The sequence below is a fragment of the Sinocyclocheilus grahami genome, unplaced genomic scaffold (genome assembly GCF_001515645.1).
Source record: "Sinocyclocheilus grahami isolate Dianchi unplaced genomic scaffold, SAMN03320097.WGS_v1.1 scaffold186.1, whole genome shotgun sequence".
In the NCBI taxonomy this organism is placed as follows: Eukaryota; Metazoa; Chordata; class Actinopteri; order Cypriniformes; family Cyprinidae; genus Sinocyclocheilus; species Sinocyclocheilus grahami.
Genome location: NW_015505365.1, coordinates 1,023,531 through 1,048,871, shown reverse-complemented (window position 1 = coordinate 1,048,871; position 25,341 = coordinate 1,023,531). Strand labels below are relative to the sequence as shown.

General features: G+C 36.2%; 1 protein-coding gene across 1 annotated transcript; it reads left to right on the top strand.

The window, feature by feature from the left end:
- Positions 1 to 495: 495 nt before the first annotated feature.
- LOC107594580 (A disintegrin and metalloproteinase with thrombospondin motifs 12-like) lies at positions 496 to 23,743 on the top strand. The gene is made up of 23 exons (XM_016284670.1): positions 496 to 501; positions 1,717 to 1,897; positions 1,993 to 2,240; positions 3,478 to 3,561; positions 3,792 to 3,916; positions 4,574 to 4,723; positions 5,763 to 5,906; positions 6,029 to 6,173; positions 6,282 to 6,374; positions 6,467 to 6,612; positions 7,851 to 8,020; positions 9,277 to 9,407; positions 12,348 to 12,468; positions 12,649 to 12,893; positions 13,584 to 13,725; positions 13,834 to 13,960; positions 14,265 to 14,475; positions 16,843 to 17,742; positions 19,062 to 19,214; positions 19,288 to 19,461; positions 21,405 to 21,551; positions 21,937 to 22,090; positions 23,002 to 23,743. Exons 1-23 carry the CDS (start codon positions 496 to 498, stop codon positions 23,115 to 23,117), a joined length of 4,113 nt encoding a protein of 1,370 aa, XP_016140156.1. The 3' UTR covers positions 23,118 to 23,743.
- Positions 23,744 to 25,341: the final 1,598 nt, after the last annotated feature.

Below are 25,341 nucleotides of genomic sequence, written 5' to 3'. Positions count from 1 at the left end.
CAGATCTAAATTAATGAGCCTTGACACCTGAAGTGTTATAACAGTACAAAACAATTTTAACAAACCCTAATCTCTAAGCATTAAAGGGACAGTTCATCCAAAAATGAAAATTCTGTCATTAATTATTCACCCTCATGTAGTTCTAAACCCGTAAGACCTCTGTTCATCTTCGGAGCACAAATTAAGATATTTTTGATGAATTCTGAGAGCTCTCTGACCCTCCCATAGACAGCAATGTAATTAGGGTGACGCGGAGGAGATGAATTATTGAATAAAGTCATTATTTTTGTTTTCTTTGCATACAAAAAGTATTCTCGTAGCTTTGTAAACCCCTGATGTCACATGGATTATTTACCAGCCTTGCTACGTTTCTGGACCTTGATCGTGGTAATTACATTGCTGTCTATGGGAGGATCAGAGAGCTCTCAGAATTCATCAAAAATATCTTAATTTGTGTTCCGAAGATGAACTGAGGTCTGACAGGTTTAGAACGACATGAGGGTGAGTAAATAATGACAGAATTTTCATTTTTGGGTGAACTAACCCTTTAAGCTCTAATGCGCAACACTGTTTGAGCTACAGATATGAATGATAATGCAAATTGTGTGGCTTCATGAGTAGTCGGGCTGTTATTTTTATAGGTTGATGGATGTGCCATTTTCAACTAGGGGATGATAAAATTGGTGAACAATTACTATAGACTTAAACTGACAAAGTGAGAACCCATGGGTTCTATCATAGATACATGAGGGTGGGCTCTTTTAATTTTGAGCCATGTGCAAAAACCAGCCATTTCATAGAGACAGGAAATCATAAAACATTTGCTACTAGAGAAATAACTTTAGAATTTGATGAAAAATACAGTAAAAACAGTCATTTTGTGAAATATTATAATTTAAGATACGTGTTTTTTTTCTATTTGAATATACTGAATAAAAGCTGAATTTTCATCATCATTACTCCAGTCTTCAGTCAGTGTCACATGATCCTTCAGAAATCATTTTAATATGCTGATTTGCTGCTCAAGAAACATTTCTTATTATTATCATTGCTGAAAGCAGTCGTGCTGCATAAATGTTTTTATGGAAACCAATAACACTTTTTTCAGGATTGTTTAATAAATACTTAAATAATTAAAATACTTTTGTAACATTATAGTTCTGTCATGACAACTCTCGGAGGGATTGTCATGGTAATGTACATGACAATGTTAATGTATTTGTTCTTGGCGGAAAAGATCTGCTACGCTGCTGCTGCTGCGGCAGAGCAAGTACCGAGACTTGCTACTGCCAATACATCCACGACATGCTGCTGAGAGCATGTAGGAAATATTGCTGCTGCAAATATAACATGCATGAAATAACCCCCTACAGCATACATGAATCACCTTGTAGCAGATCTATACAGGTGGAGCTGGGGAAGGTGGAGGGTTTCTGAAGCAAGCTGCAACTGCTATGGCAAACACTAGTCATATATTTGAATGTTGAGCAACGAGCTCATTGGCTACCGATACAGGAGAGAACCAATCAGCTGTGCCATGTGATAATGATGTCATTAGGTCAGATTAAGTTAGACCTATTGGACTGCGCCATCTAGAGTTTCATGCCAGAATGTCTTTAATGTCACTTTTGATTAATTTAATTCATCATTGAATAAAATAATTACTTTTTTTTAGTTTGTGCTCAAACTTTTAAACGGTATTGTTTTTTCTTATAGACAGGGCTGTTAAATTTACCGCAGGGGCCGCTATTGATCGAGCCAGTCCGTGGTCACACCTCAAACATCACTCATCCACGACACCCACATGTGATCTACTGGAGTTCAACCTGGAGTGGACTCAGGCAGCGACGCAGCACTGATGCACACAGCGTTCATCATAGTCCCTGTGGGGTCAAAGGTCAGATATGTTAGATGTATTAAATATTCTTAATAAAATGATACTTCACCAAAAAAATTCTCTTTTTTTTTTGTGTGTGTGTGTCTCCGGTGCAGATGGTTCTGAGTTTTCCCAACAATTGGAGCAGGAGAGAGAGCACTGGGAGCAGGAGCAGGAGCAGCGCCAGCAGGGTGGGGATCGTAATCATGATCCGGATCGAGAGTGGACACGACCCCGGAGGATCTCCCCTCGCTCCATCAGCAAAGAGCGCTGGGTGGAGACCATGGTGGTGGGCGACTCCAAACTCGTGGACTACCACGGAAGTGGAAACGTTGAGTCCTATATCTTTACCATCATGAACATGGTAAGTGCATTAAAGTACTTCTGAGAAATTCATCTTTACAAGTTAATTACGACGTCAGGTGTGTTCAAGTCACTTTGGTCAGAGACGGCAGTGTACCTTTTCTGCATAAAATTCTGCTAGATTTGTAAACTTCTACAGAATGATGAATGATGAATGTGCATCACTGTGTTTTTCCTTTATGTTGTTAAATTTATGAAGGTGCTGTAAATTGAATTGTTATATATTGTAAATATATTTACAATATATAGCTCCCGACTTGAAAACTCACAGCTTAAAGAAAGTTCAGTTACACTTCATTTTGATGGTCCCCTTTTGACATTCTGTTGACTATAAGTAACTTTGCAGCTAAACTTCAGCTAAGGGCCAGATGTACGTAACATTGAGAGCACTAAAATCGCTGACGGGACTGTAAGTTCTGCTGGCGATTTACTGACAGTGCGCAAATTAAAGAACACAGATGCAGGTAAATCATTTCCATAGTGAACAACGCAACCTAGCAGCACAAATTAGCGTAGCGTCGCAAACAAGCAAAGCCGATGATAATCCACTAGCAACACAGGCGCAAACTGGGTTAAGAAATGCTTTTTGGGGATGTTAATGGTGCAAAAACCAGAAAACTGACCATCGCAAACCTTAGTAAAATCACCTTGCATGATTCATTTAAATACTTGCATCTGAAAGGAAACTCCTGCAAATGCATTTGCAATAAATGGTCAGCCACAAAAATTGCTGTGTCCAGCACTATTGTTTCATTTCGTGTCTTTTTTTAATGCCAAAAGAGGGTTTGCTCTGGCACAAGCTGTTAATAAATTCTTATGTTAGAGTATTAGTGGACTGTTACAGTTAGGGTAAGTAGAATAAGTTGACATGAACTTGCAAAGTGACTTCTAGTCAGTAGAATGTCTGTTGGAGAACCATCAAAATAAAGTGTTAGCAGATATTAAGCAGACAGTCTACTAATATTTTAACGACTGCTAGTTGACATACAGTAGTTGCTGCTTTGTTACCTATAGTCACTCAACAGAATGTCTAAAGGGGACCATCAAAATAAAGTGTTATAGAAAGTTCAGAGTTTCCTACTCGTAATTATGACTGTGATGGCATTTATGTGTTCAACCGGTAAATACATCATTCCGACATGATTTGAACGCAACATATGACAGTCATTGAATAGAAAAGATCAGCTTTATAAACTAAAATTTTATATTTTTAAATATTTTGTATCATTTTTGTGTAGGTGGCTGGAATTTTTCACGATGCCAGCATCGGTAATGCTATCCATATCGTATTGGTCCGGCTCATTCTGCTACACGGAGAGGAGGTACATATGAATCAAGGCATAATTTGCTTTACATCCAGTCCTTCCCAGCAGAAAAAAACCAGCTTAGATCAACATGAGTTTTCAGGGGGTCCTGATCTATGCTGGTTAGTGCTGGTTAAACATGGACAACTTGCTGGTTATGCTAGTTAACATATGCACAAACCACAACACATGCTGTTAATGGACACTATTACTACTTTTACTTTACTGCTACTTTTGTGTATTTTCAGAAAGCCCTGAAGATCATTCACCACGCTGATACGACTCTCAACAGCTTCTGTACCTGGCAAAAAAACCTTAATCCTCAAAGTGACACTCATCCTGCACACCATGATGTCGCTATACTCATCACACGGTAAAAACACCGTAGCCAATCATTTTAGTTATAACCATAGGAATTCATATATTTGACAAGAATGCATATACTTGACAGTAATATTGTAAAATATTAATTTTACATTTCAATTTCAGTTTCCCATTTCAATATATTTAAAATATATATTTTATTCCTGTTATAGAAGCTGAATTTTTAGCATAGATTACTCCAGTCTTCAGTGTCACACGATCCTTCAGAAATCAATATAAATATTAGATAAAAAAATGTTTTTAAGAAGAAGTAATACAATTACTAACACCAAAAGTAATACAATTGAAGCGCTGTCAAACACACATGTGAACCCTCTGACTCTCATTTATTGTCATAAATGTCAGTTTCTTGGTTGCAGTAATGGAGCTGTTTGTCTCTGAACATTTAACATACCTTAAACTCTCTCGTTTTAACCCAGAGCACCACAGACTGAATGACTTCACCATGTTCTGTGTCCAAGGCTTGAGATTCTCCGGAGCTCATTCATGTTAAACAGCCAAATAAATGACAAAGAATTCAACCCCTTCCATAACTCTTCTTCAGCAGTTTTAGCCCTGCAGCACAACTTTAGTAGCCTATAAAATGAATCAAAGCTGCTGTTGTGCTGTGTTGTCGTGTCTGACCTGATGTGACCTCTCCTCTCAGGAAGGATATCTGCGCAGGCATGAATCAGCCGTGTGAGACGCTGGGCTTGTCTCACCTGTCGGGCTTGTGTCAGCCACATCGCTCCTGTAATATCAACGAGGACTCAGGGCTACCGGTCGCTTTCACCATTGCTCATGAACTCGGTCACAGGTACATTTGTATGGGTCATTTTCATGAAACAGTGCCATTAGTGCCTAAATATGGTATTCATTTTATAGGTCACATTTTTCCCACCTCTGGCTCAATTTCCATGCTAAGAATATTTTTCCTTTAAAAACTGATTACAATTTGTTGTAATTTAGTTTTACAAGATGACACTTTAATAATAATAATAATAATATTTTTTTTATTAAAAATATAATTGGTGGTTTAACGGTGTGGAACACAGACTTATGTGGTTGAACAGAAATTGAAAAGCAAATGCATTTTCTGATCAAATGCATAAGGTATTTTAGAAAATAATACATATTGGACTCATTGTAATATTATAATGGAATGCAAACTGGGTGACATTCCTATGCAACATTTAATTTTCTTTTTCTTTTTTGCACACCAAACAATGTTAAATCTATAAAATAATGTGACTACATTAATTTAATTTAGCATTCCTGTGTTATGTTGTATGATTCTTTGATGAATGTTATTCCAAAGCAAAGAAAAAGTTTATTTTCAAGTTTGGCGTCAGTAAGATCTTTTTTTTTTTAAAGAAATAATCACTTTATTCTGCAAGGACGCATTAAAGTGACAGTAAATACATTTATAATGTTACAAAAGATTACATTTTTTAAACTTTCAATTCATAAAAAGGTGGTTTCCATGGTTTCCACCAAAATATTAAGCAGCATGTTTTCAACATTGATAATAAGAAGAATGTTTCTTGAGCAGCAAATCAGTATATTACAGTGATTTCTGAAGGATCATGTGACACTGAAGACTGGAGTAATGATGCTGAAAATTCAGCTTTGCATCACTTTAATAAATTATATATTTTTAAAAACTAAAACTAAATTGAAGTAATATTTCACAATATTACAGTTTTTGCTGTAATATTTATCAAATTAATGTAGCCTTGGTGAGCATAAGACACTTCTTTAAAAAATTTTTTTAAATCTTGCTGACCCCAAACTTTTAAATGGTACTGTATGTTTAAAAAGATAAAAAGGTGATGCCAGCATGTTTTGTGCTGTAGTTTCGGAATCCATCATGATGGTCAAGGGAATGACTGTGAGTTAGTAGGTAGGCATCCATTCATCATGTCCCGCCAGCTTCACTACGACTCCTCTCCTCTCACCTGGTCCTCCTGCAGCAAGGAGTACATAACACGCTTTCTCGAGTGAGAACACGCACTCATGTACAGGAACATGTAATTGCATGCTTTATATCTTACGTCTTAAAGCACATTTTGAAATATTCCAGACTATGATCTTCATTCATAAAGCTTTGTTATCCTCTCAGTCGTGGTTGGGGTTTCTGTCTGGATGACCGGCCATCTAAGAGGGACCTCAGCTCCCCGATGGCGGCGCCAGGAGTGCGATACACCCCCCAGCACCAGTGCCAGCTGCAGTACGGACCCAACGCCACCTTCTGCTCAGAAGTGGAAGTAAGGAGTGCATTCATTCAAAAATCAAGATGAATAAAATACAGTCTCTAATAATGAAAGGGGGTCTCCAGGTTGTCAAACCATTCATTCAGGCTCTGTTGGTTTCAGAATGTGTGTCAGATTCTGTGGTGCTCTGTAAATGGATCCTGCCGCTCCAAACTGGACTCGCCGATAGATGGAACCAGGTGTGGACCTGAGAAGGTATAAGAGATTGACTTTCAAATAAAAGTATTTTGTATTATTGTATACTGTATTTAATTCTCTGTGTGTGTGTGTGTGTGTGTGTGTGTCAGTGGTGTATCTCTGGTGAGTGTGTGATTGTAGGGAAGTTACCGGAAATAGTGCATGGAGGCTGGGGGGCCTGGAGCACCTGGTCTCACTGCTCTCGCACCTGTGGAGCCGGAGTCCAGTCAGCAGACAGGGAATGCAACCAGCCCAAGTACACATCACTCTCTAACTGCTGCTTCTATATTATTTCTCAGTGCTTTTCTTTCATTTTTGTGGTCAGTAAGGTTTTATTTTTTTTAATATTAGTATTTAGGCTACAATCTACAATCCAAAACTCACGCTGTGCTCCAACGGCTTAAACAGAGCAAACAACAATGACTAAACACTTGTGTCAGGAATCTACACGCCTCTAAAGCTGGCTAATAAAAGTGGGGCATTCTTGAATGTGAACCAACAAACTCTATAAAATTGTAAGCAGCCACGTGTAAGAAGTTTTATGTTAATGTCAACAGGACTTTTTTTAACTTCTGAAGAAAATGCAAGCGATGCAAAAGTCACCACCGTGATGCTAGGGTGTGCAGGCATGTTTGATGATAATAAGAAATGTTTCTTGAGCAGCAAATCAGCATATCAGAATGATTTCTGAAGAATCATGTGACACTGAAGACTGGAGTAATGATGCTGAAAATTCAGCTTTGCATCACAGGAATAAATTACATTTTACAATATATTCAAATGGTTACTGTTTTTACTGTATTTTTTAAACAAATATATGCAACCTTGGTTATCATAAGAGATTTCATTTAAAACATTAACCAATTTTACAGACCACAGTTTTTTTTAAATATCAGTGTGCTGGTATACATCTATATATATACTAGCTATAAGGTATGTTTTTTTTTAAAGAAATTAATATTTTATATATAAAGTATAGTTTTGTTTTTATACACACACACACACACACAATTTAAATACAATTAAAAATGCATTATGTGCCAAGAAGATTAACAACTAAAAGGATTACAAAATCTAATTATTCATTTGTCACACATCAAAATGAAAGATTCTGGGTTAAAGTATTCAGTGCAGTGTGCATATTAGGTGAATATTCTATGCATACAGAGAATTTGCTTACTGGGCACAATAAACATACTGTATAAAAAATTTGTGATAGTATATGCTCTTCTGTTCATTGATTTCTGCCCAGTATCTGCTGTACTACCAGCAGAATACACTAGAGGGCACACCTCTAACTATTTTACAAACCGTTGCCTTTTGGTGTTTAGTTTGTGCTCTGTCATAAATTGAATAGCATCTTAAAACCACATAATTTTGAGCCTTTAAGTAAACACTTTTAAGTCTGTCTCTTTTTTTCCTCCACTTTCTCTGTCTTTTCTTGTGCATTTTGCTGAACATGATCTGATGCATGATTTGTGTTTCTATGTACAGACCTGAGTTTGGAGGCAAATATTGTACAGGCGAGCGGAAGCGCTACAGAATTTGCAACACAAAACCTTGTGCCAGAAAACATCCCTCCTTCAGAGAGATGCAGTGCAGTGAATTTAACACTGTGCCGTACCACAATGAACTCTACGAGTGGATACCTGTTGCAAGCTCATGTAAGAGCACTTTGCTTTACATGCATCAACATATTGCATTCAAATTTGTATATGTGCATGATACAAGTCTCTTATGCTCACCAAAGCTGCGTTTACTGTATGTGATCAAAAATACCAAAAATAATGTGAAATATTATTTCAATTTAAAATAACTTTTCTATTTGAATATATTTTAAAATGTGATTTAATCCCGCGATTAAAGCTGAATTTTCAGCATCATTACTCCAGTCTTCAGTGTCACATGATTCTTCAGAAATCATTCTGATATGCTGATTTGCTGCTCAAGAAACATTTCTTATTATCATCAAACATGCCTGCACACCCTAGCATCACGGTGGTGACTTTTGCATCGCTTGCATTTTCTTCAGAAGTTAAAAAAAGTCCTGTTGACATTAACATAAAACTTCTTACACGTGGCTGCTTACAATTTTATAGAGTTTGTTGGTTCACATTCAAGAATGCCCCACTTTTATTAGCCAGCTTTAGAGGCGTGTAGATTCCTGACACAAGTGTTTAGTCATTGTTGTTTGCTCTGTTTAAGCCGTTGGAGCACAGCGTGAGTTTTGGATTGTAGATTGTAGCCTAAATACTATTTGATGTTTGCATGGTAACGATACCAATTCATTATATGTGATTTTTTTTCTGGGTCTTTTGTCTGATTTTGTTAACTTAGTTACAAAAAAGTTACACTATACTGAACAAAAGTTTGGAATCAGTAAGATTGTTTTTTAAAAGAAATGTACACTTTTATTCAGTAAGGACGCATTCAATTGATCAAAAGTGTCAGTAAAGACATTTTATAATGTTAAAAGATTTCTATTTCAAATAAATGCCACTCTTATTCATCAAAGAATCCTGAATTTCCTCAAAAATATGAAGCAGCACCACTGTTTTCAACACTGATAATAATCAGAAATGTTTCTTGAGCAGCAAATCAGCATATTAGAATGATTTCTGAAGGATCATGTGACACTGAAGACTGGAGTAATGATGCTGAAAATTCAGCTTTTCATCACAGGAATATTACATCTTAAAATATATTAAAACAGTTCTTTTCAATTGTAATAATATTTCACAATATTACTGTGGTTAATGTATTTTGACTCAAATAAATGCAGTCTTGATGAGCATAAGTGACTTCTTACAAAAACATCAAAAATCCTACTGACCCCAAACTTTTGGTAAACCAGATGGTTTAGTAAAATGCTTTTGCAAACAGTACTATGTTAAAATGTTTCACTATGTCTCTCTCACAGCACGTCCATGCGAGCTGCATTGCAAGCCTGTGGATGAGAACTTTTCTGAGAAGATGTTGGATGCGGTTACAGATGGAACGCCCTGCTTTATGAACAACAGCAGAAACAGCTGTGTCAATGGTGTGTGCAAGGTAGTGTGGCTGGGTATGTCTTACTTATAACCAATTTGTGCTCATGTGTGCGCTGGTGTATTGATGTATTGTCTGTGTTCTGTAGCTATACAGTGGTATATACAAAGTGCACTTAAAGGGTTAGTTCACCCAAAAATGAAAATTAGGCTGCGTTTTACTCACCCCCGAGGCATCCTAGGTGTATATGACTTTCTTCTTTCAGACGAATCCAGTCGGAGTTATATTAAAAATGGACTTAGATCTTTCAAGCTGTTTAATGCCACTCAGCAGGTGTTGCATTGCTTCAGTCCTAAAGAAGTTAAATAAAAAGCGCCCATCCATAAAAAAAAGTGTCTCACACGGCTCCGGAGGGTGAACAAAGGCCTTCTGTAGCGAATCGATGCGTTTTTGTAAGAAAAATATCCATATTCAAAACTTAATAATCACTTGAATCTAGCTTGCGCTCACTGTTGTAAACAGAAGCAGTTCCGGGAGCATGACGTATGAGGTCGGCGTTGCGAATGTGCCGCTCAGAAGTGACGCACGCGGAAACGCAGTGGAGAGATCAAAACAAAACAATGCTCAGGAATTAGAAGTACAAACCGAGGATTTGTAAAGAAGAATGTCGGAGGATTTCGATATAAGCCAAGAGGAGACTGGTTTTCCTTTGCTAAAGTAAGGAAACGTTGCTTCCTTTGATCCTGTAAACAAACGTTGGTTTTCACGAGACTCACCGGCGCATGCGCAACGCTGACCTCATACGTCATCCGCCCGGAACTGCTTCTGTGTACAACTGTTGGCGCAAGCTAGATTAAAGTGATTATTACTAGGGATGCTCCGATCTGCCTTTTTCGCCTCCGATACCGATCCGATACCAGTTTTTTCCCCCCATTTATCCCCGGGATAATTCGGCAGCAAAAGTTATTCTAGATAAATCAGTGCACAATAATTTTAGAAATCCAAACATTTAGTGAAAAAACAATATTTTGTGGGGAACAAATAAAAGTGTTGCACTAAATATGGTAAAATGTTACACATTGCTATTTGTATTATAAAATCCATTCATTAAAAACATTCATATACTGTATATGTTTATATATATACTATAAAATTAAAATACATTTCTTTTTAATAAGGCAACAACATATGATAGATACGATACGAGTCAGGCTGTGATGCCATGTTGCTTCAAGCGCATCATACTGCACACCGGATGCACACATTATAAGCGCTTTGTGTTAAAAACTGCAAAGCACAAAGGGAAGAGAAATTGATGCATAGTGTATTATATCTGTGCAACAGTTATTGAGCCTTTCTTTTAACATTCTTTGTGCACGTTAAAAACTATTTATAGTCTTTTCTACGCCCATGTTTTGTTCTCACAGACACCCGGTAGCAAGTAACAAAACAACATTAAACTCCGGCAAGAAGATAAAGTCCTTTTTGCAAAATCATAGACATGTATTTACAAATCAAGTATAATGGAAACACTGAATGATCTTGGAGAGAGCTTTACCGAGCTGACCGCTGTAACCGAACACGACCAGGGTTTAAAGGCTGAACGAATGACTAACAGCCACAGCAGAGAAAAGAGTTTGTGTGAACTTTAATGTAAGGACTTAAATATTCATATGTAGCTCACATTAAGCTATCGTATGGCTTCAGAAGTAACACAGAATAATTTGCACAATCGGGGGGAAAAAAAAATCTCGGATTTAGATCGGCCCTCTCTCACCGATACCCGATCTGAGAAAAATGGCACTATCGGAGCCGATACCCGATATGAATATCGGATCGGCGCATCCCTAATTATTACGCTATTACGCATCGATTCGCTACAGAAGGCCTTTTTTCACCCCCTGGAGCCGTGTGAGACACTTTTTTTTATGGATGGTCGATTTTTATTTAAGTTATTTTGGACTGAAGCAATGCAACACCCGCTGAGTGGCATTAAACAGCTTGAAAGATCAAAGACAATTTTTAATATAACTCCGACTGGATTCGTCTGAAAGAAGAAAGTCTTATACACCTAGGATGCCTCGGGGGTGAGTAAAACGCAGCCTAATTTTCATTTTTGGGTGAACTAACCCTTTAAGCCATTTTATTACCTATCAGAATATCAAAGGAATTTCTGTGCTGCACGAGATTCACTAACATAACGTTTTGTCATTATTGTTGCTCAATGTCTTTTAATCAGCTAGTTTTTGGTCATTTTTAGTGGATGTATGAAATAATTTCTTCTCAAGTAAGCACAGGTCTAGTTCATCACATTAACTAGAAACATGTTCCACTAATGTTTCACAAACACAAAGTGGTGCAATACTTTTAGCTTCATTTTGAAACTCATGCTACCATTCAAAGGTTTGGTGTCGGTTTTTGAAAGAAGTCTCTCATGCTCACCAAAATACAGTAAAAACAGTAATATTGTGAAAATGTTTTCTATTTGAATATATTTTCAAATGGCATTTATTCCTGTTATGGAAAAGCTACGTTTTCAGCATCATTACTCCAGTCTTCAGTGTCACATGATCCTTTAGAAATCATTCTAATGTTCTGATTTGCATTTATTATTATTGTCAATGTTGAAAGCAGTAGGGCTAATAATATTTTGTGGAAACTGAAATGCATTTTTGATAAATAGAAGTTTCAAAAGAACAGCATTTATTTGAAATATAATTTTTTTTAATAACATTATAAATGTCTTTGTCACTTTTGCTCAATTTAATTCATCCTTGCTAAATATAAGTATTTATTTATTTTAAAAAAAAACATTTTTGAGTGAACTATCCATTTTGGTCAACAGAATGTACAGTATGTGCATTTTTTGCCTCCTCCTAATATTAATCTTTCATGTTATAAGTGAAGTAAATTGTGAGTTATGTTTGAGTGCCATAGAGAAAAACTATATTTTGAGCTTTCGTATATATCTGTGATGTTGATGTATGTGTAATCTTTCTCCAGGAGGTGGGTTGTGATTTTGGCATTAATTCTAATGCTAAAGAGGACGGCTGTGGCGTTTGTCTCGGTGATGGATCCACTTGTGAGACGGTGAAGGAGAACTTTGTGGCACAAGATGGATTTGGTGTGTAATCTCTAGCCCTGTCTCTGAGTAACACACATGAATTATATGTTTATAGATATATATTTATTATATTATATACAAAATTAAATTTCACAAATTGACAAACTCTGTCCAGATGAATGTCTATGTGTTGAAACAGCAATGTTTTAAATGGTTTATAAGTGAGATTATGTGATTTAGGTTACACAGATCTGGTTTTGATCCCTGAGGGAGCTCGGGATATCTTCATACAGGAAGTGGAAGAGGCTGGGAATTTCCTTGCGATCCGAGCGGCTGATTCAGATGAGTATTACCTCAACGGGAATTACATAATTCAGTGGAACGGAGAGTATGAGGCAGGTGGCACGAAGTTTTACTACGATCGGACGGGTAATATGGAGAATCTCACCTCAGCAGGACCAACAACTGAACCTGTCATGATCCAGGTACTGAACCTCATGCACGTGAACATATTAAAGGAATATTCTGGGTTCAATATCAATTAAATTTTATAGACACCATGAGGTTTATATAAACAAGCACAGGGTTTACTGTGCACTAACACTGGAAATCTATAGGCTGTTGTAGTAGTGTTGTAAAGCCTAAAAACTCATTAAAAAAATTGTAATGATTAAAATTGTGTTTTATGGGTCATTGCATCACATCCCTTTCTGATACAGGTAGAATTTCTATTGAGAACAGAAAGGGTCGGCAAGTGGTTTACTAAGTATTTCTGATGTGTTCTTTTAAAACAGTGTCTACTGTATTTTGGCTTTTATTCTTGTGCTTTGACTGAAAATGCGATTTTTGTTTGTTTTGACATATTGAGTAAAGAGTCAACGTTATACACCCCATTGTGTTGAACCTGAATATTTCTTTAATGAACCAATGGACAATTTGCCCAGAAAGCATCTTTGTTAGAATATTGAATTTTAGTTTAATTAAACTTTCCTGTGAAAGATCACTGTAGCAGACGCAGTTATTTTGATTCATCCCTCTTCTTCTGACATTATTTACGTGAGAAAGCATTAAAATAAAGTTGTTGCTTCTAACTGGCGGCACATGCAAAACAAGATGATTTATTGAATGCTGTCATTAAATGATAGATGCTTTTGTTTCAATGTGAAATGTTCAAGCTGTTGTTCCAAGAAGCAAACCCTGGTGTCAAATATGAGTACACCATTAAGAGAAGTCGCCCGCTGGGGAACGAAATTCTGGAACCGGAGTACATTTGGAAATATGGAGCCTGGACTGACTGCAGCACCACCTGTGGGCTTGGTACAGAGCGAGATTTTTCTTTATTCAAGCCACAGGATTGTTTGGTGTGTTTATAATGATAAAGTTTATTCCAGCAGGGTTTTGATAGCATGTGACCTTCTGTCTCAGGTGAGCAGCATCAGCCTGTGCGCTGTTTTGAGCCAGAGGTTGGTGTGGTCGAGGAAACGCTGTGTGACCCCAGCACACGTCCTGATGACAGGCATCGCAAGTGCAAGAACATGGACTGCCCTGCAAGGTATGCTACTGTATAAATAATGGTTATGTTCAGAATAGCACACCACTGTACTAGTCTTATTTATTATCTCTATATAATTTATTCATGTCACGGCAATCAGCATCGTTACTCCAGTCTTCAGTGTCACATGATCCTTCAGAAATCATTCTAATATCCCTATTTGCTGCTCAAGAAACACTTCTGATTGTTATCAATGTTGAAAACAGTTGTGCTGCTTCACAGTCCTTTTTCAGGTGAACAGTGTTCAAAAGAACAACATTTATTTGAAATAGAAATCTTTCGTAAAATGCTCTGTGCACCTCAGGTGGTGGGTGGGAGGATGGCAGACATGCTCGGCTACATGCGGTCCAGATGGAGTGAGAAAGCGCACCATTCTGTGTGTGCGTGCGGTGGCCGGAGAGGAGCGGGTTCTGCACCCTGGCGACTGTAAGCAGCTGCTCAAACCCAAACCTGTGGTACCCTGCAACCGAGATGTACCGTGTGGGTTCCAATGGACTGTGGGGAACTGGAGCGAGGTGGATAATTTTATTATAAATTATCCTGGTTCATGTTTTTTATGTTCTTCATTGACTTCATTGCATTCGCTCACAAAACTTTTGCGTTCCTTCAAGAAACGTCGCATTCACTCACAAAAACATTTGCGTTCGTTCGCAAAATGTTTCCATTTCCTAGAGAAATTTTTTTGTAAAAACTTTTGTGATGGAAATCATGAGGTGTCTATTTCAGTGCTTTTGCGAGCAAATGGGAACATAAATGTTTGGTGAGAGAATGCAAATGTTTTGCAAGTGAATGCAAAGTTTGGCAAGGAAACAATACTTTTGTGAGAGAACACAAAAGTTTTGCCCTCGAAAGTAAAAGCATTGAAAGCATTTCCTTCAATCTCTTTTTTTTACTGTCACCATAGGCGCTTTCGCAGCGGAGGAACCTTTTCATAGTTCCTAGAACTATTGGCGGAAGTACCTGCTTTTTGGCGTGTTCGCACAACACGGTTTTAGTTCTAGGAACTCTGTTTGGGGGAACTAATTTAGCTCCTACTAAAACAGTTATATAGGAACTAGGGCTGTCCAAACAAAATTTTTTTCGAATTTCGAATATTCGTCGAATTTAAAATAAAAATCCACATTCGAATGCAAAAACGTTGCATTCGAATTTTAGGTGTGCGTTAAGGAGGCGGCAGCCTTATCAGTGGCACACGAGATGCGATGATGATGTAAGTCGTTGCATTATAATGTTTTTGTTAGCCAATCCAGTTGAAGCCACTATGCGGCGCTGCTGCGTTGTTAATTAAAAATATTGCGGAAAAAGAGAACATCAATGTGGAGAAGATCTTGTTTACATCAAAACTACACCAAGCCGTTCACACAGAACACATATTCCGTGCATTTTCTAGAGGGACATCTATCACCGTTGCACTCGCATCTCACACAAAAGAGCCGCATGTTTAGAAAGCCATGTAAAATTAATGCAAGTTAAACTTTGAAAAAAAAACATATATCGAGACTTTATGGCGGGTTTTTTTCCCCATCCCACTGCATCTCATGTTTTTAAATGAAAAATGTACTCTGTGTGATTGGCATTCCGCCCTTTGTATTAAACTATGCATACATACATACATGATGCTGTTTTGTTTATAGTTGTTTAAGCAACTTAATTAATTATAATTGATTTATAAACATTATTTTAAACATTATGCACTTTTGTCACATATAGTCATGTTACCTTATACTTTGAATAAACGTGCATTAGTAATATTTTGCTCGATGCGCCCTCTTGTGGCCTCAGAAGAGAAGCCAAAAGCTTTTCTTCACCCTAACTGAAATTATGCATTTTAAATTAGATATAATAAAAAAAATAATCACAACAATAAAACAAGGAATTTAAAACTTTGAAAATGATTTACAAATTGATTTAAGAGGTTTAAAATTAATTTAAAACAGTTAAGAATAGAAAATGATTATACATAAAATATAGTGCAATCAGTTCGGACATTGCACAGTGCTCATTCAGTAAATGCACAGCTAAACAGATGAGTTTTGAGTTTGCATTTAAATGTGACTAATGTTTTAGCACATCTGATCTCTTCTGGAAGCTGGTTCCAACTGCGGGCGGCATAATAACTAAAAGATGCGATGGCGATGTAAGTGTCGTTGCATTTTAATGTTTTTGTTAGCCTATGTGAACCCACTGGATGCGGTGCTGCTGCGTTGTTCATTAAAAATATTGCAGGAAAAGAGAACATCAATGCGGAGAAGATCTTGTTTACGTCAAAACTGAAACCAAGCCGTTCACACCGAACACATATTTTGTGCATTTTCTAGAGGGACATCTATCACCGCTGCACTCGCATCTCGCACAAAGGAGCCACATGTTTAGAAAGCCATATAAAATTAATCAAAGTTTAACTTTGAAAAAAAAACATATATCGAGACTTTATGGCAGGGGTTTTTCCCCCCATCCCACTGCATCTCATGTTTTTAAATGAAAAATGTACTCTGTGTGATTGGCTTTCCACCCTTTGAATTAAACTATGCATACATACATGATGCTGTTTTGTTTATAGTTGTTTAAGCAACTTAATTAATTATAATTGATTTATAAACATTATTTGAAACATTATGCACTTTTGTCACATCTTTCACGCTCTTCACCAAGGGCTTACACAGATATACACGGGAGCATCGGAAAGCCGTATCTATCAGCGCATCCCTAATATATCTGATCATAGACAGATCTGCTGATAGACGCCTATTTTCAAACGCTCCAAATTTTCACCAAATCGTGCACCCCTGATTCATGAGGCATTTTTGCATAACAATTAGTTGCATTGTCATATTATTTAATTTTTGTGTTACCCAAACTCATGATTGTGTGTCATCCCGCAGTGCTCTCTGTCTTGCGATGGAGGGATAAAGTCCAGAGTCGTCAAGTGTGTGGCAAAACAACCCGGCCGGTGCAACCCTGCCAATCGACCTCGTTCCACGATCCTCTGTAACCTCCAGAGCTGCTCGTCCACTAACAGATGGACGGGTTCTCCATTCCGACCACGATTCCGACCTAGAGTCCCTCCTAAAATCCCAACGCAGGCCCCTGGGACCCAAACACTTGGATACAGCACCACTATAGTGCCTCCAAACACCTCTTATACCATTACAACCAACACCTCTCCAACATCCACAACATCTGACATCATCCATGAAGACGACCAAGACTTTATCTTGGTGAGGGACGATCACAAAGGCAGTGATGGTCCTGTAACGGTTCCCACAAATACTGAGGATGAGGAGGGAAGCGCAGACCTGCGGCCTCCGGATAAAAGCTACACGCCAGGTTATGATTATATAGTAGAAGATCCAACCGGAGAAGAAAGGGCACATGAGGATAATATGTTTACCAGCACAACTGAAGAAGTCCCCACATCCACTGTCCAATCATTGCATACTAACATCTCCACAACAAAACCAGACACTACTAGAAGGACCCAATACAGTGATTATTTCACAACATCCCCAGTGTTGCAGAAAACAACAAGCTCATATGAACCACATAGCACCCCAAACCCAACAGTGCCACATTTGAATACTCAAAGTCCACAAGCAACTGTTCCTACAGTGAAGATACTGAGAAAAGCCTCACAAACAGCAAACAGTCCCAGCAAAGGCAATGCTCCTAAAGCAGTCAGGCAGAAGCCAGAGACAGCGACCACCACAGATGACTATGGAAACCTGAATGCACGAGATCCCATCAGTAGGAATGCATTTTGGAAAGTGGGCAACTGGAGTGATGTAAGAATGCAAACCTAAGGCGATTACAGTATATTATATTACATGCATTGAATTATGATTAGATTTGCATTCCCAGAAGGAAATACTAGTGCTTGCATGGCAGCAAAAGAATAGTGTTAAATGTTTGGGCAAGTTTAGACTTTAAATGACATGATGCTTAAGAGTCGCTGTTGTCAAGACACTGCAAAATATGAATTTCTTCTTCAGTATTTTTGACTTGTTTTCCAGTGCAAATATCTAAACGCTCTTAAAGGTGCAGTAAGCAATTTCTGAGAAATACTGTTGATATTTGAAACCACCAAAACAAACACGCCCCTACCCAAAAGAATCACACCCCTATCTTGCCTCCGCCCCCAAATTTCTGAACATGCTGTTCAACACAGGCACCTCCCCCATCACTACTGGACACGCCCCTTACTAGTGATTGGCTACAAGTGTGTTTTGGTGCTCGGTCCGATCCACTTTCAAAAGTGTTTCTCAGAAATCGCTTACTGCACCCTTAAATCAAGATACATTAACTTGAAAAGCAAACTCATTTCTGATGTTAAAGTTGCATTTTCTGTATCAAAATTATGTGAGTTTATGCTTAAAATTTGAAAATGTATTTGCCAATGGGGTATGAATAATTATCTTATTTTCCTTTTGAATTAAATTTATTTTTCTGAACCCATTGGTGGATATTTTTCCCGTTTTAAGGATAAACTCACTTTTTTGCTACATTTATCAGAAATCAAGACTTTTTGTTTTACATAATTTTTCTTCTCAAGTGCTTTAAAAATGTTTAGATATTTGTACTGACAAAAATACAGAGGATGAAACTGACACTTTTACACTTTTTGCAGTGTAAATATTACAACATTATGGTATTTTAAAACAAACTTTTAATCATTTATATAACTTATAGAACTTTAATCTTAAATATCTATGAAAACTACAGTGTTTATAAAAACATTGCTTTATAAATAGTTTAAAAAAGAAAAGTTTGAATGAGTCTGTACATTAAGTGGTTCAAGCTGAATTCATTGCAAAATCGTGTGTAAAAGAACAGCAGTTTCTGATGAAAATGAGAGGAGTTTTGCAGTATTGTTGTTTGTTGTCAGAGCATTACTATGGAGCTGAATGTTTTTTTTAGCATGTTTCATGTTCCTTGCTGAATAAAAGTGTTAATTTCTTGCACAAAAATCTTACTGACACCAAACTTTTGAGTGCTACCTGTTTATTTGCACATTACTTAAAGCAACCCATGTTCATTTGGGAAGTAATAAAATGCAGTTATGCAGTACTGATTATGCATGTCTAATATGTATTTTCCATCCCAGTGCTCCACTACGTGTGGTCTTGGCGCGGTGTGGCGGTCAGTAGCCTGCAGCTCAGAGCGTGAGGAAGACTGTGCCAGTGTAAAGAAGCCAGAACCTGCCCGCCGATGCAACCTGCGACCCTGTGCCAACTGGAAGAGTGGAAACTGGTCCGAGGTAAAGCCACGATTTCAAAACAAACCTAAACGACTGTATCCTGCAATGAACTGTGATGCCCTTCTCTCTTTAGTGTCCTGAAGGCTGTGTGACTGATATGAAGCATCGAGAAGTGCAGTGCATCGACACTCAGAGCAGACGTCTACTGAGGCCTTTTCACTGTCAGGCTCTTTCATACAAACCACACAGCAGTTTGCCCTGCAACACCCGGCCCTGCCTGCAGTGGATGTCCTCACCCTGGGCAGAGGTACTAATACTAATGGCACTCTGCAGAAAATAGTCTAGTCTAAGGTAAATTGTCCAGAGCAGTATTTTAGTGTCATTGACATACTATTATTGTTTTAGTTATTATTTTGAAATAGTACTGTAATAAGGTTTTTGTAATTTTTATTGGTTTTTCGTATCATTGATATACTATTAGTTTTTGTTAATATTTAGAATTTTTTTTTACTTTTATATCTTCACTTTAATTTGAAAGTGTAGGTAATTGTGTGTTTTTGTCATTTTTATCAGTTTTTGTTTTTAGTATCATTGATATACTATAATTGTTGTTAAAATTTTGAATTTGTTTTTTATTTTTAGGATTGCTGTTCTCATTAAAATTTTAAACTTTTTGTAATTTAAGTTAAGTTGTGTTTTGTAATTTTTATTTATCATTGTTTTTAGTAGGGGTGGGCGATATAGCCTCAAAATTATATCACGATATTTCAAGAATATTTGCGATAACGATATTTATGACGATATAGAAAAAAATATTTTTAAAAACTAGCCACCAGCGCTAGTCAGCTGCTTGTGTTTACACCAGCCGTGCCGCGGCACGTTTCAAAAGTGCGCCGCTTCAAAGATATGAGTCTCGTCTATTTTTGACGGTAAGAGTGTGCGCTCGAATATGCTCTAAAACAGCTCTCGCAATACTTTGATGTCATACACCGATCAGTCTGCGCAGCGCTGCTTCAAGTCGAACACACCTTTTGGGTTTGTGTTGTTGTCGTGTGCACTAGGGAACGTAAATGTGCCATACGTCATTGCATCGCTATATCATTGATATGACACTTTTTTATCATGTAAAAATTGATACCGGTATTATCGTATGATATGGCACACCCTTAGTTTTTAGTATCATTAATATACTATTATAGTTTTTGTTAGCTTCGAATTTGTTTCTTTTTATGTTTTCTCTTCAAATTTTTAAGTTTTACAAATTTTTTTGTTTTTGTTTTTAGTATCACTGATCTACAATTATAGTTTTTGCTAATCTTTTAAATCAGTTTTTCTTATATTTTCTGTTTTCATTTTACTTTTAGCTAAATATTTAGTAATTTTGTTGTCTGTTTTTGTCATTTTTATCAGTTTTTGTTTTTAGTATCATTGATATACTAAAATTGTTGTTCAAATTTTGAATTAGTTTTTATTTTTATGATTGCTGTTCTCATTTAAATTTTAAACTTTTAGTAATTTAAGTTAAGTTGTGTTTTGTCATTGTTATTAATCATTGTTTTTAGTATCATTAATATACTATTATAGTTTTTGTTAGTTTCAAATTTGTTTATTTTTATGTTTTCTCTTCAAATTTGAAAGTTTTACTAATTTTGTTTTTTTTAGTATCACTGATCTTCTATTATAGTATTTGCTAATCTTTTAAATTCTTATATTTTCTGTTTTCATTTTACTTTTAGCTAAATATTTAGTAATTTTGTCTGTTTTTGTCATTTTGATTCGTTTTTGTTTTTAATATTACTGATATACTATTATAGTTTTTAATAATATTTTGAATTGTTGAATTGTTTTTCATTTTTATACTCTGTTTTCACTTTAATTTTAGTTAATATTAATTAGTATTAATTTGTGTTTTTGTCTTTTTTTAAATCATTTTAAAAATGTCTATATAGTTTTATTCTGTTTTAGTTTTAGTTGTTTTACTTTAAACTAAAAAAAGTGAGAAATGCTGCTCTGGCAACTAGCTGATATAAATTTATAATTATTTATTTTTATTTTAGTTAAAATTAATTTTATTTCAAGTAACGGTTTTAGTTAAATAATAACCCTGGCCCAAAGTAACCTATGATGAAAATTACAGGCCTCTCTCATCTTTTTAAGTGGGAGAACTTGCACAATTGGTGGCTGACTAAATACTTTTTTTCCCCACTGTATATATATATATATATATATATATATATTTGTGATTGACAGTGCTCTAAAAGCTGTGGGCGTGGAGTGAAGGAGAGACGTGTGTACTGCCCTGAGTACCAGCGCTGCAACGTCACGCTCAAACCCAACAGCACTGAGTCCTGCAATCTACAGCCCTGCACCAGCTGGGCGACTGAAGCCTGGGGTCAGGTAACGCCCTGCAAAAACCTCAGTCTTCATTTATAGAAAGAAGTAAATATAGTGTGTGACTCCATATTGTGGCAAATGCAATGTGATGATACACTACTTGTCAAAAGTTCAGGCTTAGATTAAGACTGTCAGAAGTGACAGTAAAGACATGTATAATATTATAATTGAATTACCTCCCCAAATATTTTGAACTCTTAATTTAACTATTATAACAAAAAGTTGGTGTGGGTACAGTCATGGTACAATTCATGATTTGTAACTATGTAGTATTTATAATCAAGTGGGCCGGACGTTCCCATTCCAAAGAGCATTTTATTGGACAAAAATTGGTATAGGCCCCTCCCTGATCATTTATGATGTCATCACAGTTTTTATTGATTGACAGTGCTCCAGAAGCTGTGGCGGAGGGGTGCAGAAGCGAGCCGTGTGGTGCAGAAATGAGGAATCCGGCAAGGAAGAAAAGATGTCACTGTGTGCAAAAAACGACAAACCTGACAGTGTGCAGAACTGCAACCCAGAGGAGTGTAAAACTGATTTAGGTAAACTGGATTATATAATATTGTATTCTGTTTGTTTCAGTGCTCCCAAAATATATTTGGACACTTAAAAATGCCTGAATGTCATTGCATTTGATAAAAACAAATTTCAAATATTAATAAAATCTAGTATCTTGATGATACTATAATTACACAGATTTTTAGTGGCTGAATTTATTTAATACACAAGTTTCACAATTTGAGTTGAATTACTGAAATAAATGAACTTTTCCACGACATTCTAATTTGTTGAGATGCACCTGTATTAAGTCCGTTCTCCTCAAGTTTACACAGGTGACCTAGCAGAGAAACCACAGGTGTATTTCATTACATTAACTATCAACATGATCCACTTACATCCTGATCAACTGGTTATTTCACTAAAACCCAACTAACTTCTTTTTGAGCTGTCTTTGAGCTTAATAAAAGTTATTTGGTTATATTTTGTTATCTAATGCAAATGACAATTTATACATTTTTAAGCATGACTTACATGTGCAGCCCCTGTATTCAGGTTCTATCCATTAAAAATGTGGACTTTTTTGTGTAAGAGACCAAAAATCGTACTCCCCAAAAACAGGGAAAATATAAAGTTGTGCTAACATAGATCATTTTTAATATACCTTCCCTTGGCTTTCTAGTTTATTTTTAATAGTTTAAAGCCCTTTAATAGTTTTTGTTATTTCATTTTTAAGCATGACTTACATGTGCAGCCCCTGTATTCAGGTTCTATCCATTAAAAATGTGGACTTTTTTGTGTAAGAGACCAAAAATCGTACTCCCCAAAAACAGGGAAAATATAAAGTTGTGCTAACATAGATCATTTTTAATATACCTTCCCATGGCTTTCTAGTTTATTTTTAATAGTTTAAGCCCTTTAATAGTTTTTGTTATTTCGTTTCCTTTCTTTGCAGGTCTAGTTTGTAAGAAAAACAGCATGTCGACACGTTTCTGTGAGAAACTCAAGCTGCTGGGTCGCTGCTCGCTGCGCTCGATCCGCAAGCAGTGTTGTGTCACTTGCATGATGTAACACTGCAGAGGTCATGCTTGGGTCATCGACCAAAAGCACAAACTACTGGACACACAGACGTCCCTCTCAAATATATAAAAATATGTGGTTTTTACTTGAACAAAGGAATCCTAGGCGTTTGACATTGTGTTCCCTCCATCTGTCTTAAAATGTGCCTTGAAATGCTTCCAAGATTTAGTTACAGGATTCAACATCAGTTAGACAGTTAACATATATGTTAGTTTTTGCACTCATTTTGGACTTTTTATTGTTGTTTTTTTTCTTTTGAACCCAAAAAAGGTGTTAGCAAGACGCCTGTCTTTACGGACCCACTTTTTTCTATCATGGATCCGTTGGAAACTGCCATGAAGCAAGCAAAAGTTTTTGCACTTACAGGCTGATATTCAGGTTATTCATTAAAAACAGTAGTTGTTATTATCTGAAGTGTCATGTGACCACCGTATGATGGACATTATGCAACGCTTTCACGGTCAAAATGTGCAGTTCTTAAATTAGTGTAGTTTTACTAACTTATTTTGCACAAAGCTGTGGTTAACTCAATCATTTGTGGATATGTGTGCAAAATTATTAACTAATTAACCCAAGTTGTTTTTAGATAGTATATTAATAGGCTGCATGAAAAATTGAGGGCATAAAATCGTTTTTTTTGCTATGAAAGATACTTTTAATTTGCGTGGAAAAAGCAAATAACATCACTAACATTTCAACATAACTTAAGAATGTTAACTCTTTTTTTTTTTATTTGCATTGCCACAATTGTTGATTATTAGTTTTAATTCAGTGGAAAAAAAAAATCTCTTTCCTGCTATAAACATATGATGGCCTAAGATTCATCATTATAAATGCAGAGAAATGTAAAAAAGGAAATGACTGTAACAGGATGTTTTACATTATTAAGAGATGAGAAATGGTACTTTATGGTACTTTATACCATAAAGTAATACCATAAAGTCGCCTGTCTTTACGGACCCACTTTTTTCTATCATGGATCCGTTGGAAACTGCCATGAAGCAAGCAAAAGTTTTTGCACTTACAGGCTGATATTCAGGTTATTCATTAAAAACAATAGTTGTTATTATCTGAAGTGTCATGTGACCACCGTATGATGGACATTATGCAACGCTTTCACGGTCAAAATGTGCAGTTCTTAAATTAGTGTAGTTTTACTAACTTATTTTGCACAAAGCTGCGGTTAACTCAATCATTTGTGGATATGCGTGCAAAATTATTAACTAATTAACCCAAGTTGTTTTTAGATAGTATATTAATAGGCTGCATGAAAAATTGAGGGCATAAATTTGATTTTAGTTTTTTTAGTTTTTTTTTTGGCTATGAAAGATACTTTTAATTTGCGTGGAAAAAGCAAATAACATCACTAACATTTCAACATAACTTAAGAATGTTAACTCTTTTTTTTTATTTGCATTGCCACAATTGTTGATTATTAGTTTTAATTCAGTGGATACTGTCATAAAAGACTTTCCTGCTATAAACATATGATGGCCTAAGATTCATCATTATAAATGCAGAGAAATGTAAAAAAGGAAATGACTGTGAAGTAACAGGATGTTTTACATTATTAAGAGATGAGAAATGGTACTTTATAAACAGTATGTATTTGTAACTTCACTGGACGTTGATATTTAGTGTTCTTGTCCTTCCGTGAATCATATTTAGGGTTGTGATGAAAATGCAGGTACGAATATTTCAGGTACAAAACAATCCAAAGCATCAGAATTTTTGAGCTTACAAAAGATCTGGTCTACTTATTTTCCATTTATCTATTATTGTTATTAAAATAAAAATCGCATTTCTTACCACTTAACAAATTATAACCTCAAATAGTTTTTTAATGAATCTTTACACAGGATCTTAGACATTTTTTACTTAAACATTACTCACCCTCAGGCCATCCAAGATGTAGATGAGTTTGTTTCTTCATCAGAACAGATTTTTTTTTTTTAATTATAATAATAATAATTTTACTGGAGAAAGCAATATTATGAATAGAGGACTCATATTTTGGCCAGAAGCGATGGTTTAATGTTAAAACTTCATGGACTTGTTTCTTACAAAACCTAGCTTTTCACTTCTCAAGATGTTAACTGATGGACTGGAGTGGCGTGGAGTACTTGTGGATTACTGTGATGTATTTATCAGCTGTTTGGACTCTCATTCTGACGGCACCCATTCACTGCAGATCATCCAATGGTGAGCAAGTTAT

Bases quoted from the DNA above. Each gene is read 5' to 3' on its own strand.
- LOC107594580 (XM_016284670.1), top strand. The intron at 12,894-13,583 runs GTACTGAACCTC...GAAATGTTCAAG, and splicing joins CTGAACCTGTCATGATCCAG to CTGTTGTTCCAAGAAGCAAA. The intron at 17,743-19,061 runs GTAAGAATGCAA...TTTCCATCCCAG, and splicing joins AAGTGGGCAACTGGAGTGAT to TGCTCCACTACGTGTGGTCT.